The sequence below is a fragment of the Mauremys mutica genome, chromosome 15 (genome assembly GCF_020497125.1).
Source record: "Mauremys mutica isolate MM-2020 ecotype Southern chromosome 15, ASM2049712v1, whole genome shotgun sequence".
Lineage (NCBI taxonomy): Eukaryota > Metazoa > Chordata > Testudines > Geoemydidae > Mauremys > Mauremys mutica.
Genome location: NC_059086.1, coordinates 2,918,651 through 2,939,906, shown reverse-complemented (window position 1 = coordinate 2,939,906; position 21,256 = coordinate 2,918,651). Strand labels below are relative to the sequence as shown.

The following is a 21,256-nucleotide window of genomic DNA, read 5'->3' as shown; positions in this document are numbered from 1 at the left end:
AGCCCCTGCCCAGTGCCTCTCACCCTCCAGCAGGGACAGCAGCATCACCACCATGTCCTTCTGCAGGTCCAGCAGCTCCTTCAGCAGCCCGATCTGGCTGGAGTCCTGAGGAGACACGGGGAGCGACGTGAGACGGGCGAGATTCCCGCCGTACCAGCACGGCTCCCCTGCACATACGCACGTCCCCGCACATACAGATGCCCCTGCCCTCACATGCCCCCCCTCTGCACATACAGACGCCCCTTCCCTCGCACGGCTCCCCTGCACATACAGACGCCCCTGCCCTCGCACGGCTCCCCTGCACATACAGATGCCCCTTCCCTCGCACGGCTCCCCTGCACATACAGACGCCCCAGCCCTCGCACGGCTCCCCTGCACATACAGACGCCCCTTCCCTCGCACGGCTCCCCTGCACATACAGACGCCCCAGCCCTCGCACGGCTCCCCTACACATACAGACCCCCCTGCCCTCGCACGGCTCCCCTACACATACAGACGCCCCAGCCCTCGCACGGCTCCCCTGCACATATGCACGGCCCAGCCCTCCCACGGCACCCCTGCACATACAGATGCCCCTGCCCTCGCACGACTCCCCAGCACAGACGCCCCAGCCCTCGCACGGCTCCCCTGCACATACAGACGCCCCAGCCCTCGCACGGCTCCCCAGCACATACAGACGCCCCTTCCCTCGCACGGCTCCCCAGCACATACAGATGCCCCTTCCCTCGCACGGCTCCCCAGCACATACGCACGCCCCTGCCCTCGCACGGCTCCCCCGCACATACACATGTCCTTGTGTTCGCATGCCCCCCCTCTGCACATAGCACGTCCCAGCCCTCCCATGGCGCCGCCGCACATACAGACGCTCCTGCCCTCACATGCCCCCCCCCATATACGCACGCCCCAGCCCTCGCACGGCGCCCCTGCACATACACATGCCCCTGCCCTCGCACGGCTCCCCTGCACATACGCACGTCCCTGCCCTCGCACGGCGCTTTCCCATGAGTGTCTCTGGCTGGAAGCTGCAAGCTGCGCTCCCTGACTCAGCAGGATCAGGGTTCCCAGCCCCTCTGTGCTATGGGGCAAGGGGAGACCAGGGATACGCCCCTAACTCAGACCCCAGCCTGGGCACCGTGAGTCTCGCCCGGGGTCTGTGCCCACGACCCCCCATGTGCGCCTGGCAGGGCTGCCCAGCCTCACGCTCCCCAGGCCCGAGCGCCAGGCACTTTGGAGCAGCTGAGTTGCCGAACCCCTGGCTGCTACGACGCGCCTGGCGGGCCGGGCCGACCCCAGCTGAAGCCGCCTTGCACCGCGCCAACGGGGGCTGCGCCCCGATGCCTGGTCTGGAAAACACCGCACAGTGGGGGGACCCCTTCTACCCCATCCCCGGGCAGGGTCGCCGCTGCCCCAGGGCCTGGCACTGCAGGCAGACGCCCCATCAGCTCCCCGCCAGCCTCCCCCTAAGCGGAGTGACGGGCGGGGGCTGCACGGGGACCAAGCGGGGGAGGGGGAGCCGCACCCCTCCCCCTCTTACCTCGGGGTACCGCCTGCTCCGGAAATGGTCCTCACGGGCAGCGCAACAAAGAGAGAGTTTGGGTGCAGAAAAACACCCCCCAAATGTGTCCCCAGCACCCCCACAGCTTGTTCTAGGGTGCAGAGCCGAGACAGAGTGCAGAGATCCACCCCCCCCCCGAGCAAAAACTACAGCACGGAGACGGGCAGGGGAAATCGCCCCCTACTTCGGCCCCAGGGTGGAACATGTGCACAAGCCCTCGTGCATGTGATTGCATGCGTGTCCCCCTCGTGCATGTGCATGTGTGGGTGTGCAAGAGGCCATGTGTGCGTGCAAGCTCTCAGGGGTGTGATCGCGTGGGCATGCGATCTCGTGCGGCGCATCCTTGCATATGAACAAGATCTTGCACACGCGCTCTTGTGCATGTGATCTGGGGCGTGTGCACAAGAGCTTGTGCGTAGATGCAGGTGTGCGTCTGCATGACAGCTCGTGTGCTTAGGTCAGCGGCCTGCGCCACGCGTGGCCACGTCGAATCACGTTCCACGTTGGTGTGCCCGGGCCTGTGTGCGAACGCGCGTGCGATGGCACTCACAGGCCTGGGGACGAGCGTACGGCCGCTCCGAGGGGGTAGCGTTCCCATCCCCCCACCAACCACACGCCCCTGGAGTCGAGGCCCGTTTCCTGGTGCACTGGGGGGGGGGGGGGCGCAGAACCAGCCCAGCAGCCGCCGTCGTCCCCCATCAGCACCAGCTAGAGACCAGAACCCGGAACCTCCCCCTGCGCTCAGAGCAAACAGAAGCACCAGCCAAGCACGGTGCCAGCCTGCTCGCCCAGCTCCCCCGAGATACCTGGGGGGGGAGGGAAGGAGGACGAGGGGGGGGGAGATTGTTACACGGGGGGGGGCGGGAGACGTGCCAGATGGGGGGATCCAGGCCAGACCATCCCCCCGCACTTTCCGGGGACCCGCCCTGTGATGAAGCGGGACAGAGACGTGACGAGGTGGAAGTGTTGTTGGTGTTTTCCCTGGGTGCTGGGTGGGTGCCTCAGTTTCCCCTATGCATTTCTCAAGTGTCTGGGGGGGGGGAATTGTTGCGAAGCCCTGGGGGGGCCAGCGTGATCCTGCCTGCACGGAGAAGGGCCGACACCCTGTCTCCTGGCAACGAATGGCCGGGGCCCCTGCTCTGCAAAGGCGCCCACTGAAGGTGTTGAAGAACAGAGAGATCAAGTGACCTCCTGGCCCAGGGTGGGGGGGGCTGGCTGGGAAAACGGAGGGGAGCCCAGACGGGCCCCCCAAGCTGGACCTGACTGAGGGGCTCCTGTTGTCTGTACCTGCAAGACCTGTCTGGGACTGTGTTCCTGGCGTCTGTCTAAACCTTCTGCTTCGCTGGCTGGCTGAGAGTCGGGTGAATCGCGGGAAGCCGGGGGGGGGGCAGGGCCTGGTCTCCCCCAACTCCGTGACACCTCCGTGGGCTCGGGAAGGGCCCTATCTGCCCCCTTGGCCCCCTAGAGGGATTACAGCACAGTACAGCCCATGGAGAATCCCATGAGCTACGCCCCCCCCATACAGCTATGGGCCACCCGCCCTAGACCAGGGACTCGGGGTGGGATAACCCACGGGGTTCAGACCCCTCTGCCCACACTGGGTGGGGGAGGGGCTGCCTGGGACTCGTTATGTGGGGCCCTCGAAAGCCCCATGGAATGGCAGAGCCCAGCTCCCCCTGGTGCTGGGACCCCCAGGACAGAGCTACCTGCAGCCACACACACCTGCTCCGGCTCGGGGGCCCGGATTTATTGTGCTGCACAGAGCCAGGGGGGAGAGGCTGATGTCGGGGTGTCCCCTGCTCTCACACACACACACACACACACACACACAGAGTTACTATTCAGCCACAGCCGTGTGGCCGCATTCCCGAGTGCCCCTGTGGCCCGTGGCCCGGACCGGGTCACTGCGGAGCGGCGGGAGGGCTCATTTCAATTGCAGGATTTGGTTTTTGTGAAATCAGGTTTTCCAGTTCTGGCCATTTTTACGCCTTTCCAGTAAGGCTACTTCATTGTTGTCAATGGAGCCAGCTATTCTCATTAAAAACCCCATAAAGACGGAATTCACTCTTTACAAAAATGGAAATAAACCAAATCAGAAAATAATAAATCCCCAAATCCGCACTAATCAAATGGATTTCCTAGGGCCCTAGCTACGGGGGCTCGGGCCTGGGGAGCTGGGGGGAGCTTGCAGGTGTGGCGGGAATCAAGCTGGGGGGGTGGGCTGGTGCTGTTAGTTTGGTCTGGCCTGGGTGGGGGTGGGAGGGAGGAAGGAAGGAAGGACGGACGGGGCCAGGGAAAAGGCCGGAGGACCGGACTGGGCACAGAGCGGGAGCCAGAGGAGAGGAGGGGAGCAGAGGAGGCGGCGGAGCGGGGCGAGCGCGGGCGTGAGATGGCGCGTGCCACACACAGGTTCTTACGCCGTTTCGGAGTCCGGCCGGCTGGCTCATCTGTCACACATCAGAATAAAAATGTTATTCAGCAACATTTTTAAGAGCATTTTTGTATGTCCGGCCCCTTCCTTTATTGCCTGGGCTGGCAGGGGGCCCGCTCCACAACCCCCAGGCTGGGCCTGGCAGCAGGGGCAGCTACAGGGGCTGGGGTTTCCAGACCTAACGGAGTCCACAGGGCAGCAGGGAAAGGACTGAGCTAAGGACACGTCTACAAGTAGGAGCTCCCGCCCCCCCCCGCTCTAACCACTAGCCCCCACTCCCCTCCCAGAGCCAGGGAGAGAACCCAGGAGTCCTGGCTCCCAGCCCCCTGCTCTAATCACTAGACCCCACTCCCCTCTCAGAGCCAGGGAGAGAACCCAGGAGTCCTGGCTCCTAGACCCCACTCCGCTCCCAGAGCCAGGGATAGAACCCAGGAATCCTGGCTCCCAGCCCGCTGCTCTAACCACTGGAATGCATCACTCGAAATTATATGTGAATCTATTTTCCGTGAGGGGCAGAGTCTGGTATCATGAGCGTGAGGACAAGCAGGATGAAGCGAAGGATGGAGAGCTGTGGGGGGTAGATGGATGAAGGGTGAAGGGAAGGCTGGGTGGGTGGTGTGACCAAGTGAGAGTTTTCCCTTGTTATGTTGTATGTGAGTCTTACTGTTTTGCATGAATGCGGTATGTGCCTCAGTTTCCCCATGTATTGCACCACTGTCTAGGTGGTGGGAATAAGGGGGTGTGACCTTTGGGGGGGTTGCTGCAGCTGCCTGCAGGGACGCTATGGCCGCCCCTTCGGAACCTGAGACCCAGGAGGGGGATGCGACCAGGGGACTCTTGGCCCGGGAAGCGAGACAAAGGCCGGAGGAGGAGCAACGGGCAGGGCAGGGGCCAGGTGGCTGGAAGCAGCTGGCTTGGGGCTCAGGGGAAGGGCAGAGACCTGGCTCTGGGCTCCTCTCCCCCCAAGATGGACTTGCCTGAAAGTCACTGATTTCTGCGATAGCAAGTTCTGCCCTACGCTGTGGTCCTGTCGACTAATACACCTGTGTTACTGACTGGCTGAGAGTCACGTCTGACTGCGGAGTTGGGGGGCAGGGCCCTCTGGCTTCCCCGGGGACCCCGGCCGGGCGGACTCGCTGCGGGAAGCGCACGGAGGGGCTGAGTGCTCCGAGGTCAGACCCAGGAAGGTGGAAGCTGCGTAAGCGTCTTGCCCTGGAGATGATCTGCTCAGAGAGGAGGCTTCCCAAGAGTCCTGCCTGGCTTCGTATGGAGCAGTTCCAGAACATCGCCCGGTGACTCCGTGACAGGTGGATAAGGACTGGGTGGGTGGATGGATGGGGGTGTAGGAGGACGGATGGATGGATGAAGGGCTCGGTGGACGGATGGATGGATGAAGGGCTCGGTGGACGGATGGATGGATGAAGGGCTCGGTGGACGGATGGATGGATGGGGGTGTAAGTGGATGGATGGATGGATGAAGGGCTCGGTGGACAGATGGATGGATGGATGGATGAAGGGCTGGGTGGACGGATGGATGGATGGGGGTGTAGGAGGACGGATGGATGGATGGATGAAGGGCTCGGTGGACGGATGGATGGATGAAGGGCTCGGTGGACGGATGGATGGGGGTGTAAGTGGATGGATGGATGGATGGATGGATGGATGGATGAATGAAGGGCTGGCTGGCTGAGGGTGTAAGTGGATGGATGGATGGATGAAGGGCTGGGGGGATGGATGGATGGATGGATGGGGGTGTAGGAGGATGATGGATGGATGGACGGACGGACGGATGGGGGTGTAGGAGGATGGATGGCTGGATGCGGGTGTAGGAGGATGGATGGATGGCTGGATGCGGGTGTAGGAGGATGATGGATGGATGGACGGACGGACGGATGGGGGTGTAGGAGGATGGATGGCTGGATGCGGGTGTAGGAGGATGGCTGGATGGCTGGATGCGGGTGTAGGAGGATGGATGGATGGCTGGATGCGGGTGTAGGAGGATGGATGGATGGATGGATGAAGGGCTGGCTGGCTGGCTAAGGGTGTAAGTGGATGGATGGATGGCTGGATGTGGGTGTAGGAGGATGGATGGATGGATGGATGAAGGGCTGGCTGGCTGGCTGGGGGTGTAGGAGGATGGATGGATGGCTGGATGGGGGTGTAGGAGGATGGCTGGATGGCTGGATGTGGGTGTAGGAGTTTGGATGGATGGATGGATGCGGATGTAGGAGGATGGATGGATGGATGGGCTGCAGGAGGATGAAGGGCTGGGTGGGCTGCAGGAGGATGAAGGGCTGGGTGGGCTGCAGGAGGATGAAGGGCTGGGTGGGCTGCAGGAGGATGAAGGGCTGGGTGGGATGCAGGAGGATGAAGGGCTGGAATGGCTGTAGGAGGATGAAGGGCTGGAATGGCTGTAGGAGGATGAAGGGCTGGAATGGCTGTAGGAGGATGAAGGGCTGGGTGGGATGCAGGAGGATGAAGGGCTGGGTGGGATGCAGGAGGATGAAGGGCTGGGTGGGATGCAGGAGGATGAAGGGCTGGGTGGGATGCAGGAGGATGAAGGGCTGGAATGGCTGTAGGAGGATGAAGGGCTGGATGGGATGCAGGAGGATGAAGGGCTGGGTGGACGGATGGATGGGGGTGTAAGTGGATGGATGGATGGATGAAGGGCTGGGGGGATGGATGGATGGATGGATGGATGGGGGTGTAGGAGGATGATGGATGGATGGACGGACGGACGGATGGGGGTGTAGGAGGATGGATGGATGGCCGGATGCGGGTGTAGGAGGATGGATGGATGGCCGGATGCGGGTGTAGGAGGATGGATGGATGGATAGGGCTGTAGGAGGATGAAGGGCTGGATGGGCTGTAGGAGGATGAAGGGCTGGATGGGCTGCAGGAGGATGAAGGGCTGGGTGGGCTGCAGGAGGATGAAGGGCTGGGTGGGATGCAGGAGGATGAAGGGCTGGGTGGGCTGCAGGAGGATGAAGGGCTGGGTGGGATGTAGGAGGATGAAGGGCTGGGTGGGATGCAGGAGGATGAAGGGCTGGGTGGGATGCAGGAGGATGGATGGATGGATAGGGCTGTAGGAGGATGAAGGGCTGGGTGGGATGTAGGAGGATGAAGGGCTGGGTGGGATGCAGGAGGATGAAGGGCTGGGTGGGATGCAGGAGGATGAAGGGCTGGATGGGCTGCAGGAGGATGAAGGGCTGGGTGGGTGGATGAAGGGCTGGGTGGACAGATGGATGGATGGATGGACGGACGGATGGATGCGGGTGTAGGAGGATGGATGGATGGCTGGATGCGGGTGTAGGAGGATGGATGGATGGATGGATGGATAGGGCTGTAGGAGGATGAAGGGCTGGGTGGGCTGTAGGAGGATGAAGGGCTGGATGGGGATGCAGGAGGATGAAGGGCTGGGTGGGATGCAGGAGGATGAAGGGCTGGGTGGGATGCAGGAGGATGAAGGGCTGGAATGGCTGTAGGAGGATGAAGGGCTGGGTGGGATGCAGGAGGATGAAGGGCTGGGTGGGATGCAGGAGGATGAAGGGCTGGGTGGGATGCAGGAGGATGAAGGGCTGGATGGGATGCAGGAGGATGAAGGGCTGGGTGGGATGCAGGAGGATGAAGGGCTGGGTGGGATGCAGGAGGATGAAGGGCTGGATGGGATGCAGGAGGATGAAGGGCTGGAATGGCTGTAGGAGGATGAAGGGCTGGATGGGATGCAGGAGGATGAAGGGCTGGGTGGACGGATGGATGGGGGTGTAAGTGGATGGATGGATGGATGAAGGGCTGGGGGGATGGATGGATGGATGGGGGTGTAGGAGGATGATGGATGGATGGACGGACGGACGGATGCGGGTGTAGGAGGATGGATGGATGGCCGGATGCGGGTGTAGGAGGATGGATGGATGGATGGGCTGTAGGAGGATGAAGGGCTGGATGGGCTGCAGGAGGATGAAGGGCTGGATGGGCTGCAGGAGGATGAAGGGCTGGATGGGCTGCAGGAGGATGAAGGGCTGGGTGGGCTGCAGGAGGATGAAGGGCTGGGTGGGCTGCAGGAGGATGAAGGGCTGGGTGGGCTGCAGGAGGATGAAGGGCTGGGTGGGATGCAGGAGGATGAAGGGCTGGGTGGGATGCAGGAGGATGAAGGGCTGGGTGGGATGCAGGAGGATGAAGGGCTGGGTGGGATGCAGGAGGATGAAGGGCTGGGTGGGTGGATGAAGGGCTGGGTGGACAGATGGATGGATGGATGGACGGACGGATGGATGCGGGTGTAGGAGGATGGATGGATGGCTGGATGCGGGTGTAGGAGGATGGATGGATGGATGGATGGATAGGGCTGTAGGAGGATGAAGGGCTGGGTGGGATGCAGGAGGATGAAGGGCTGGGTGGGATGCAGGAGGATGAAGGGCTGGGTGGGATGCAGGAGGATGAAGGGCTGGATGGGCTGTAGGAGGATGAAGGGCTGGGTGGGCTGTAGGAGGATGAAGGGCTGGGTGGGATGCAGGAGGATGAAGGGCTGGGTGGGATGCAGGAGGATGAAGGGCTGGGTGGGCTGTAGGAGGATGAAGGGCTGGGTGGGATGCAGGAGGATGAAGGGCTGGGTGGGCTGGAGGAGGATGGCGGGCTGGGTGGGATGCAGGAGGATGAAGGGCTGGGTGGGCTGTAGGAGGATGAAGGGCTGGGTGGGATGCAGGAGGATGAAGGGCTGGGTGGGATGCAGGAGGATGAAGGGCTGGGTGGACAGATGGATGGATGGATGGACGGACGGATGGATGCGGGTGTAGGAGGATGGATGGATGGATAGGGCTGTAGGAGGATGAAGGGCTGGATGGGATGCAGGAGGATGAAGGGCTGGATGGGATGCAGGAGGATGAAGGGCTGGGTGGGATGTAGGAGGATGAAGGGCTGGGGGGATGGATGGACGGACGGATGGATGGGGGTGTAGGAGGATGAAGGGCTGGATGGGATGCAGGAGGATGAAGGGCTGGATGGGATGCAGGAGGATGAAGGGCTGGGTGGGATGTAGGAGGATGAAGGGCTGGGGGGATGGATGGACGGACGGATGGATGGGGGTGTAGGAGGATGAAGGGCTGGGTGGACGGATGGATGGATGGATGGATGGGGGTGTAGGAGGATGAAGGGCTGGGTGGACGGATGGATGGATGGATGGATGGATGGACGGACGGATGGATGGGGGTGTAGGAGGATGGATGGATGGATAGGGCTGTAGGAGGATGAAGGGCTGGGTGGACGGACGGATGGATGGATGGATGGATGGGGGTGTAGGAGGATGATGGATGGATGGGCTGCAGGAGGATGAAGGGCTGGGTGGACGGATAGGACGGGTGAACGGACAGACGGGTGGACAAGAGTCCTGCTTGCGCCCAGCCCCCGTCCCAGGATCCTTCCCCTGCTTCCCCTCATTCATTGTCACACTTTGCCCTGCGGCAGCGCTGGGCCTGGGCCCTTCCTTTGCCATCTGCAGAGTGGGCGTCTGGGGGGCCAGGCCCCTGGCCCACGGCCTGATTCTGCCCCAGCAGGGCTGCATGGGGGTCCCTACCTCTGCCCTGCCGCGCAGGGAGCTGCACCCGGCCTGGAGGGGGAGGGGGAGGGGGAGCCAGCCCTGGGGGCCCCGCTCTGCCGGGCGCGGCTCATAAAGGAAGGCGAGACGGGGAAATACAGAGACACCCAAAGCTGCTGCCGCGGATCGGGGGAGGGGAGGACAGGCAGGGCACAGAGCGATCTGGGTTAGTGCGGCCACTGAAGGGGTCACAGACTCTCCCCCCAACTCAGCAACTACGAGACCTGCTGGGGGGAGGGGTTAGGTTTGGGGGGCACTTAGCTGAACTCCAAATCCTTCTCCCTGGTCTCCATCCCCGCCCCCCGCCGCCGGATGGGAACCAGCGGGGGCGGGGGGGGGCAGCTCGGAACCAGCGATCGGGGGAGGGAAGCCTTGGATGAGCACAGGTGGGGGGCCCCCAGCCCCAGATCGGGACCCAGGTGGGCGGCCCAGCCCCAGCGGACGCTCGCGGGGGCTGCCCCAGGTGGCGGAAATCGACCTGGAGCAGCTGGCTACCGAACGGGCCAGGGTGGCTACCGACGTCCTTGGAGACTGGCGAGGGCACGTCTGCGGCTGGCCACCGAACGCTTGCCCCAAGCCCGGCGAGCCCCGAGGAGCCGGGCGACCCCTTGCGGGGGAGACAGACGTCCCCCTACATGCCCCCCCCCCGCCCCGCGCCGGCAGCTGGGTTACCTGAGCCAGCTTCATCATCATGTGGGCAAAGACGTGGAGGAAGCCGACCACGGCGTCCCAGAGCCTGCTGTGCGCCAGGCTCTGCTGGTTCCCCGTGCACGGGCCCTGCGGGGGAGAGACAGAGTCACTGGGCAGCCGCAGAACCCAACCCTGCACTAACCGCCCACGGGGACCCTCGCCCGGCCCGGAGACGCAGCCACCTCTGGGGTGGGGCGTCGGCTGGTTATATAGGAACCCGTCACCGAGTGCGGGGACGCAGCCCCCTCTGGGGTGGGGCGTGGGGCTGGTTATACAGGGATCCCTCACCCAGTGCGGGGACGCAGCCCCCTCTGGGGTGGGGCGTCGGCTGGTTATATAGGAACCTGTCACCCAGTGCGGGGACGCAGCCCCCTCTGGGGTGGGGCGTGGGGCTGGTTATACAGGGATCCCTCACCCAGTGCGGGGACGCAGCCACCTCTGGGGTGGGGCGTCGGCTGGTTATATAGGAACCCGTCACCCAGTGCGGGGACGCAGCCACCTCTGGGGTGGGGCGTGGGGCTGGTTATACAGGGATCCCTCACCCAGTGCGGGGACGCAGCCACCTCTGGGGTGGGGCGTCGGCTGGTTATACAGGGATCCCTCACCCAGTGCGGGGACGCAGCCCCCTCTGGGGTGGGGCATGGGGCTGGTTATACAGGGATCCTGTCCACCCACAGGGTCACAGCTGCATCTATTTATTTCCTTGCTGGTGCAGAGAATAGGAGCAGGCAGGGTGCAGATGCAGCCGTACCTGGATGTACTGGGGCAGCACTGGGGGCCGTACCTGGATATACTGGGGGCAGCGCCGGGCCGTACCTGGATATCCTGGGGGCAGCGCCAGGGGGCAGCACCGGGCCGTACCTGGATATCCTGGGGGCAGCGCCAGGGGGCAGCGCCGGGCCGTACCTGGATGTCCTGGGGGCAGCGCCCGGGGGCAGCACCCAGAGGCAGCGCCCAGGCCGTACCTGGATGTCCTGGGGGCAGCGCCAGGGGGCAGCGCCGGGCCGGACCTGGATTTCCTGGGGGCAGCGCCCGGGGGCAGCACCAAGGGGCAGCGCCAGGCCGTACCTGGATATACTGGGGGCAGCACCAGGGGGCAGCGCCCGGCCGTACCTGGATGTCCTGGGGGCAGCGCTGGGCCGTACCTGGATATACTGGGGGCAGCGCCGGGCCGTACCTGGATGTCCTGGGAGCAGCGCCCGGGGGCAGCACCGGGGGGCAGCACCGGGCCGTACCTGGATGTCCTAGGAGCAGCGCCCGGGGGCAGCGCCGGGCCGTACCTGGATATACTGGGGGCAGCGCCGGGGGCAGCGCCCGGGGGCAGCGCCGGGCCGTACCTGGCTGTACTGGGGGCAGCGCCCGGGGGCAGCGCCGGGCTGTACCTGGATGTCCTGGGGGCAGCGCCGGGCCGTACCTGGATATACTGGGGGCAGCGCCGGGGGCAGCGCCCGGGGGCAGCGCCGGGCCGTACCTGGCTGTACTGGGGGCAGCGCCCGGGGGCAGCGCCGGGCTGTACCTGGATGTCCTGGGGGCAGCGCCGGGCCGTACCTGGATATACTGGGGGCAGCGCCGGGGGCAGCGCCCGGGGGCAGCGCCGGGCCGTACCTGGCTGTACTGGGGGCAGCGCCCGGGGGCAGCGCCGGGCTGTACCTGGATGTCCTGGGGGCAGCGCCGGGCCGTACCTGGATATACTGGGGGCAGCGCCAGGGGGCAGCGCCGGGCCGTACCTGGCTGTACTGGGGGCAGCGCCGGGCTGTACCTGGATGTCCTGGGGGCAGCGCCGGGCCGTACCTGGATATACTCCGTCAGGCTGTTGAAGACCTGCTTGGCCACAGCCATGGCCTTGGAGAAGTTGCGCTTGCCCTGCTCGTCGATGACGTCCTTGCCCGAGTAGTACCAGTAGAAGTCGCTGATGGACTCCTGGGGGCGGCAGGAGGGTTAGTGCTGATCCAGGGCTAAGCCCCCCGTCCCCCATCGGCTGCAGGGCCGGCAGGCTGAGCAGGTACCGTCCCCCCGCCCCCAGGCCGTCTGGGCCATGGGCTGGCTAGGGGGACGCTGCTGGAGACGGCTGCCTGGCAGGGAGGGGTCTCCGGGGGCCGGTGCCCACAGGGGGGTCTCCGGGGGCCGGTGCCACTGACGGGGCGGGGGGCCGCGGGCAGGGTGGGGTGGGGCGGTGGGGCTGACCTGCAGTCGCAGCAGATAGTCCACGGTGCAGATGATGATGTTGACGGTGGTCGTGTTGCCCGTCTGCGTGCGCAGGTAGTTCTGGAAATCTGCAGGGGGGAGACGCCGGGTCAGGCCCTGTCAGCGACCCGCTGCCGAGCGCTGCCAGAGCCCTTGGCACGGGGGGGCCGGGCCGGGCGGGGGGGGGCCGGGCGGGGGGGCTTTGCTCCCCACCCACAATGTCTTGGTCACGCGTGGGACTCTGCCTCTGTCCACCAGCAGCGCCCGCCCCCCCACCTACCCATAGTGCCCACGGCTCCCCCCCACAGCGCCCGCCCCCCCACCTACCCATAGTGCCCACGGCTCCCCCCCACAGCGCCCGCCCCCCCACCTACCCATAGTGCCCACGGCCCCCCCCACCTACCCATAGTGCCCACAGCCCCCCCACCCACAGCGCCCCCCCACCTACCCATAGTGCCCATGGCCCCCCCGCCCGCAGCACCCTCCCCCCACCTACCCACAGCGCCCGCCCCCCCACCTACCCATAGTGCCCACAGCCCCCCCGCCCTCCCACTTACCCACCCCACCCGCAGCACCAGCACCCCCACCTATCCATAGTGCCCACAGCCCCCCTGCCCCCCCACCCGCAGCACCCTCCCCCCCCACCTACCCATAGTGCCCTCGTCCCCCCTACTTATCCCCCCCACAGAGCCCACCCCCCCACCTACCCATAGTGCCCACGGCCCCCCCACCCGCAGCACCCACCCTCCCACCTACCCACAGTGCCCAGAGGCCCCCCCTACAGCACCCCCCCACAGCACCCCCCCCCACCTACCCACAGTGCCCACGGCCCACCCAGGCTCCCATCGACCCAGGTACCCACCCACAAATCACCCCCCATCCACATACCCGTCTGCAGGCCCCCCCCGCCCGCCTGCCTCTTCATCCATCCCCGGCTTCCCATCCCCCATCTACCTGCCCTACCAGTCCATGCGCCCACCCCGGCACCCCCCCTCCTGCCCTGCTACCCACAGAGTACCCAGCCAGCCAGCTGCACCCCCCCACTGCCCGCCCCCGAGGAGCCACACCTTCCCCTCGGCCCCTGGGCTCCGTGCGGCCCCCAAGCCGAGCCAGCCGGCCGTACCGTTGTTGTGGCCCTCACACAGGAGCTGCAGGAACCGGAAGAGATCCTGTGTGAACTCGTCGTCTGCCATCACCTTCTCTCCTAGAGCGGGGCAAGGGGAGGGGGAGAGACAGAACTGGCCAACGTTAGCAGCCGCGACCGGGGAGGGGGCCTGGGTGCAGCGCCACCCGGGTTAGCACACGCAGGGGGCATGGGGAGAGGGGCCAGTGGCAGCCAGGCAGCCCACACTCTGGGACACAGCACACAGGGGCACCACCTCGAAGGCCTTGCTCAGGGCTCAACACTATGAGATCATAAGAGGGAGTAACCCCCACCCCGAGTAAGGATGGAGTAAACCCCGAGTAAGGATGGAGTAAACCCCGAGTAAGGATGGAGTAACCCCCACCCCAAGTAAGGAGGGAGTAACCCCCGCCCCAAGTCGGGAGAGAGTAATCCCTCAGTAAGGAGGTAGTAACCCCCAAGCGGGGAGGGAGCAACCCCCACCCTGAGTAAGTAAGGAGTAACCCCCGAGTAAGGAGCTCAGGATCTGGCCCACTGGTTCGCATGGGAGTTGAGCCTGAAGAAGGCCTGCAGGATTCAGCTCAGGTTAGTGGGTTCAGGCAGCATGCGTCTCATTAGGGACCCGCAGGGCTCCTCTGAGTTGTCGCCCGTGGCGGATGGGGCGGGCGGGATATTGTTTCTTTTTACCAGCTGGAGAACAATATCCTCACCGCCGACATCCTGGTGCCAGCAGAGCTGGTCCCGGCAGGGTCCCTGCCTGGCCGGTGCGGCGGGCGGTAGGGTGGGAGGATCAAGAGAATTCAGAGGGAGGAGGGGAGGGTATTGGGGGAGAGGGACCAGTATTAACGTTTAAAAAATTCTGTTGGGGCCAAATCCTGACATCTGAACTCAGGCAAAGAGAGGTGGGAGTTTTGCAAGAGTTAAGTCTGAGTAATGTAGGCACAAGTCAGGCTAATGAGAAGTAAAGTCAGAGTAACTAGAGTGACTAGGAGTAAAATCAGGGTACTGCTGGAATAATGCAGGAGCAGTCCAGTAATGTCGGCGTAATGTAGGAATAAACACAGGACTATCGTAAGAGTCGAGTCAGAGTAACAGCTGCCACATCTGGCCCCAGCTGGATGTGACTCCTGGCTGGTTAACAGGATCAGAGGGTCAGTCACACCAGCCACACTGCGGCACTGGGCGTTAATGCCGTTGCGGGCAGGGGCTGTGTGCCCGGCCCCCAGGCAGATTCATATCGCCCCACACGGCGTTAATGACCAGCCCCTTTTCCACCGTTCACTTCCTCCCCTTCGCAGCTAGGATTCTCCCCATTGCCGACTCCCCCTTCCTCTCCCCTGATCACTGGAGATCACGGCGCTGGGGGGCAGGGAGCAGGGCAGGGGGTAGGAAGAGGTCACCTGAGGTCGTCTCACCCAGGTCTAGGGAGATTTGCCCCCAGTTGTGTCTGCTGCTGTGCTGTTTAGAGAGACGCTAGTGTGTGCGTGTGACAGTTACGATTCCCAAGCCACCACTTCCTGAAGGTACTACACAGATACTATCACAATATTAGAACAGAGATACTGCAAAGATGCTACTACATTGTTACTACAAGGATACTGCAAAGATGCTATTACATTGTTACTACATGGATACTTGCATATGGTTACCACACAGATACTACCACAATATTAGAACAGAGACACTGCAAAAGAACTACATTGTTACTACCCAGATACTACCTCACTGTGACCACACAGATACTACAAAGTCACGACCCCACTGTTAACACAAAGATACTACAAAGTTACTATTACAATATTAGTACAGAGATGTAGCAAGGGTTGTTACTATATTGTTACTACACAGATCCTCTGAAGATACTACTACAAAGATACTATGAAAATACTTTTACATTGTTACTCCAAGGACACCACACTGATACGCCAAACAGACTACAGAAGCACCATATAGCTATTACAAAACCACCACGAAGGTCCTATGAAGATACTACTGCATTGTTATTACAGGACACCACATTGTTACTACAAAGATACTACAGAGACACCATATAATTTCTAGAAAGACACCACAACATTCAATTTCACTGACACCCCAAAGACACCACAGCTTTACTAGAAAGTGACCACAAAGTTTCTATGAGGATACATCACTACTATGGTGCTGCTACAAGGAACGGCTACTCGCCTTCTTGTAACTGTTGTTCTCCGAGACGTGTTGTTCATGTCCATTGCAATCAGGTGTGTGCGCGGCGCGTGCACGCCAACCAGGAAGATTTTCCCCCAGCAGCATCCATAGGGTCGACCTGGGCGCCCCTTGGAATCAAGCCTTCATGGCGCCCAATATGGGACCCTGCCGACCCACCACCCCCTCAGTTCCTTCTTGCCGGCTACCCCGACAGAGGGGTTGGAGGGTGGGTGCTGGACTGGGCATGAACAACACATCTTGAAGAACAACAGTAACGAGAAGCTGAGTAACTGTTTTTTCTTCTTCGAGTGCTTGTTCCTGTCCATTCCAACCAGGCGACTCCCAAGCCCAAGGTTCGTTGTTCTCTGATTGGAGCACCGCTCTACCAAAGGCTGCGTGGTCTCAGGCCTGCTGGGTGAGCGCACAGTGCGTGGTGAAAGCGTGGTGGAGTGCGCAGTGATCGAAGGAGCAGGCTGTCGCACTCACGTATGCACGACATGATCCATGACGAAATCCGCTGAGAGGAAACAGGAAGACCTTTCATTCTGTCCGCCACAGCCACGGAGAGTTGAATGGACTTTCGAAATGGCTTTGTTCTCTTGATGTAGAAGGCGAACGCTCTGCGGGACGTCCAACAAGAGAAGCCTCTGCTCCCCGCCGCTCAAGTGCGGCTTAGGATAGAACACCGGAAGGAAGATGTCCTGGCTGATGTGAAAATGGGAGACGACTTTCGGGAGAAAAGCCGGGAGAGGCCTGAGCGACACCGTGTCCTTACAGAACACAGTGTAGGGAGGGTCGGATGTTAAGGCCCTGAGCTCAGACATCCTCCTAGCTGAGGTTATGGCTACCAGGAACGTCACCTTGTACGAGAGAGGGAGCAGGGAGAACGTTGCCAGTGGTTCATATGGCGGCCCCGTCAGTTTGGAAAGGACCAAGTTAAGGTCCCAAGGCGGGATCGGCTGCCTCATGTGTGCATATTGCCTGTCGAGACCTTTCAGAAAATGACTGACCGTAGGGTCGGCGTCTGGATGGAAGGCTGAAATGGCAGTGAGGTGAACCCTTACTAACGACATGGACAGCCCCTGCTGTTTGAGCTGGAGAAGACAGTCCAGTATTCATGGCTCCAAGACGAGCGTTGGGGATGAATGATGCTGCGCCATCCAGATTAAAAATCTCTTCCACTTCACAAGGTAGGTAGCCCTGGTGGAGGGTTTCCTACTGCCCAGGAGGACTTGTCTAACCTGGTCTGAGCAGGCAAGCTCCATTGGGTTCAGCTTGCATGTTGTGAGGTGCAACGACTCCAGCTTCGGGTGCTGGAGACGGCTGGGAAGAGCGGCCTCACTGATGCCGGCGCCGAGGGTCTCTGACTGAGTCCTTCCTCGGCACCGGTTCGTGCACCGACAGCACCGGTGCACTGCACACCGAGGACGCGGCGCTCAAGGCTGCGTCAGGCACGGTGGGCTCCCACTGGGGCTGAAAAGCCACCTCCACAAGTCATGCCCGGAGGCGCTGCTCTCTGTCTTCAAGGGTCCTTGGGCAAAACCCTTTACAGATCTTGCAGCGGTGTCAGGGATGCCCTTTGCCCAGACACTTAAGGCCCTATGAGTGCGGGTCGCGTCTTGACAGAGTCCGAGCCCGGTTTAAAGCCTGGGGACCGAGGCATACGCCGGTGCCGGGGAATACGTCGGGGGAAGGCCCCCCCAAAGGAAACTGATAAGAAATCTACACCAGTGATAACTACTGTGCTAACTCTGTACACTAGGCTAGATCCTGCAAAGCCGCAAGGAGGAACTGAGTGGGTGGCGGGTCGGCAGGGTCCCATATTGGGTGCCATGAAGGCGCGACTCCCGGGGGTGCCCAGGCCGACCCTACGGCCGCTGCTAGGGGGGAAATCTTCCAGCTGCCACGCACACCTGATTGCACTGGACATGACCAAGCACCCGAAGAAGAAAGACACCGGTGTTACTACAGAGACGGCACGTCGCTCCTCTCCAGTTCAGGGGCTACAGGCCGCCACGTCGGTAACACAAAGACGCCTACCCAGGGCGTTGAGCTGGCTGGAGTCTGGTCAATAAGAGGGTCGCTCAGCCTGCCCACGCCCGTAGCCCCAACAGACCGGCGAGGGGTGGGGGAGGAGAAGGGTCCGTGACAGGGTATCAGATGGGGCGGGCGAGTCCCTAGGAGAGTGGGGAACGTGGCTCATGGCGAGGGCACCGGAGCACCCTGGTTCCAGCGCAGGGGGCGGGGGCAAGGGGTGCGGTTAGTATTCAGTGCAGATCGGGAGAGGCCGCGCCCGGCAGGCACCGGTTCCAGGCTGCCAGGGGCACGCTGGGGGCGGGGCCTAAGCTGCAGGACATGCCACGTGGAGCCACGGAAACACTCTCCCCCTCCCCTGCAAGGCTGATCAGAACCCCCGAGCCTGACACACCCCGGGGAGGGGGGAGACAGCACGGCACAGCAGTCACCACAGCTCCCAGGCTGGGTCTGCCCACCATAACAAACCAGCTCCCCCCCCAGAGACCCTACCATAACAAAGCATCCCCCTGGGGAGACCCTACCATAACAAACCAGCATCCCTGGCTGGGTCTGCCCACCATAACAAACCAGCCCCCCCCAGGGAGACCCTACCATAACAAACCAGCATCGCCAGCTGGGTCTACCCACCATAACAAACCAGCCCCCCCGGGGAGACCCTACCATAACAAACCAGCATTCACAGCTGGGTCTGCCCACCATAACAAACCAGCCCCCCCGGGGAGACCCTACCATAACAAACCAGCATCGCGAGCTGGGTCTACCCACCATAACAAACCAGCCCCCCCAGAAAGACCCTACCATAACAAACCAGCATTCACAGCTGGGTCTGCCCACCATAACAAACCAGCCCCCCCGGGGAGACCCTACCATAACAAACCAGCATCTCCAGCTGGGTCTACCCACCATAACAAACCAGCCCCCCCCGGGGAGACCCTACCATAACAAATCAGCATCTCCAGCTGGGTCTACCCACCATAACAAACCAGCCCCTCCAGAGAGACCCTACCATAACAAACCAGCCCCCGCCCCCGGGAGACCCTACCATAACAAACCAGCATCCCCAGGGAGACCTACCATAACAAACCAGCCCCCGCCCCCGGGAGACCCTACCATAACAAACCAGCATCCTCAGGGAGACCTACCATAACAAACCAGCATTCACAGCTGGGTCTGCCCACCATAACAAACCAGCCCCCCCGCAGGGAGACCCTACCATAACAAACAAGCGCCCCCTGCTGGGTCTGCCTTCCATAAAAAACCAGCATGTGCAACAGGGTCGATAACCTTGATTTTTAAAAAAACCCAAAAGGGTATTTTAAAATTTAAATCAGATTTTTTAAAAATTTAAATTAAACAACCTAAGTTTATAAACTGTTAAAACATTTTAACCCAAATACAGAAACGAAGATTCAGCCCGTCCATATTTGCTGCCGAATTTCCCAGCAAGTCGCAGCACTGAACTGGTGCAAGTCCCCAGATGAGTCCCAGGAGCCCGGGTTTGCCGATGGGCTAAGCCGGCTTCGGGAAGGGCAGAGAGAATATTTTAGCCTTTTCAGTTTATTCAACTAGTTCAATTCACTGGCCAGGCCACCCAAGTTCAGTGACCGACTGGGAGACTGTTTCCTTCCCCAGTCTTGGAGAGGACGAGATCTACTAGTTCTACAATCCTGAAGGCCATGGTAACCAGAAACGGCCGCTACATTTCACTAGCCACAGACGCTTCCTTTGCTGATTAGATCAGCTAGTTTTCACTGCAAAACGCCGCCTGATAAACTTTTTAATTTTTAATGTTTCCAGCCCGTTTGCTTTCATTCAAACGCTGGTTTTGTGCAATTGTCACTGAGTTGAACATTTCCACCCAAACGGAGCTCGAAGCAAATCACCCGTAGAAATGTCGTCGTCGTCTAGCAAACGAGAAAGGCACCGTTCGCCCTTCTCTGGAAAAATCACAACCATAGAATGGTAGACTCTGACTCCGGGCAAGTTAAGCCGCACAAACCGTCAACCGACGCCTGTAGCTGGGGGGTATTGTCCTAACTGGCAGAAGTCGTCCTGAATGCCATAAAAGGTTGATGGAAATCAAGCCCTCGGCAGGGAAATAACTAAAAAGTACAAGTGCAAAACCTGATTCACAGCACTGATTGAAATGGGCGTTTCCTGATGCTCCCTCAGACTGAGAGCAACGCAGACTTGGCAAGGGGCGACCCTACCATAACAAGCCGACGTACACAACCCGGCAGCGCACAGGCCCCCGCAATGATAACAAGTGAGCGGTAATACAGCAGCCTAGCACCCACGTGCAACACAACAACCTGTGAGCACAGCTCCGTGCTTGAGAGACCCTAGAATAACCAACCGACATGCTTAGCTTGTGTTTCCTCCCCCAGCCAAGCAACCCTATGATAACAAACCCACGAGGCCAGTCTCAGCTCCCTCCGAGAAACACATCAGCACAGGCAGGCCGGTGCTCACTAGCAACCCTACAATAACAAAGAGGGAGCTGCCCCTCCCCCTCCGGCCCCAACATGCCTGTCGGCGACTCCCCACCCCGCAACGGATGGGCAGGGCCCATGTGGGGGGGCAGGGGGTTCTGATCAGCCATTGGCGTCGGGACAAGCCCGCCGGGTTAGAAAACAGACCAAGAAAATGCCCGGAAAAAGAAACCACCACAGCCGTGGGTTATTTACCATTTTCCCGACGGATGACTGGGGGCGCCGGTGAGAGGGGGATGGGGGAGCGGGGAGGGGGAGGGAAGAGAAGGGGAGGAGAGAGGAGGTGAGTGCAACACGTCACCGCACAAAGGAAAAGGAGATGATTAAAACCAGATTAACGCCATTAATGTGGAGTCGGAGCCGCCCCAGGTGGGACGGGAAGGGGGGAGGGGCGTTATTACAATCCGGATTAATAGCAGTGCCTCACTCTGGGGGGGAGCCCGCAACCACACGGCAGCTATGAACACAAACCGAGGGCGGGGAGGGGCCGCGGCGGAAAGAGGGGGAGGGGCCCCTGGTGCCCCGTCAGCTCTAGCTGCAGGGTTCCCCCAGCGGAGACGGGAGGCCGGGCTAGATGGGCCCAGCCCCGTGAGAGCGGCTGATCCAGCCCTTCCCAGCAGCCACTGCAGGATCAGCTCCCTCCCCGGACTTCCCCTGGGGGCAGGGCGGCCCCGACTCATCTCACTGTGCCCCCCATAACCTGCCCTAGATGTCCCCTTTCACTGGGCGGTGCCCCCAGAGCCTGCCCTCCCAGCCCCCGCCACCTGCCCCGAGAGGGGATCGAACCCGGGACCTGTGGATCTACACACCCCGGCTCCGACTCAGGCCCGTTAGCTTAGAGGCTCCAGCAGCCACAGTCCCAGCACCGGCCGCTAGGTGCTTCCTTAGCGTGAGTGACCCTGCCCCAGGGGCTGCTGGGATTGGGGGCTGAGGTCCCCTGAGGCCATCACTCCCTCGCTGTGGCAGCACC

At 61.8% G+C, this 21,256-nt stretch overlaps 1 protein-coding gene across 1 annotated transcript in view; it reads right to left on the bottom strand.

The window, feature by feature from the left end:
- Nucleotides 1-21,256, bottom strand: part of RYR1 (ryanodine receptor 1) — a 121,930-nt gene that overhangs the window by 10,626 nt on the left and 90,048 nt on the right. Inside the window, exons 82-87 of the mRNA XM_044988271.1 lie at nt 13,571-13,651; nt 12,448-12,536; nt 12,055-12,183; nt 10,246-10,350; nt 3,973-4,002; nt 24-105 (exon numbers count right to left, since the gene is read on the bottom strand). Coding sequence (XP_044844206.1) covers nt 24-105; nt 3,973-4,002; nt 10,246-10,350; nt 12,055-12,183; nt 12,448-12,536; nt 13,571-13,651 — 516 coding nt within the window. The remainder of the gene's footprint in view (nt 1-23; nt 106-3,972; nt 4,003-10,245; nt 10,351-12,054; nt 12,184-12,447; nt 12,537-13,570; nt 13,652-21,256) is intronic.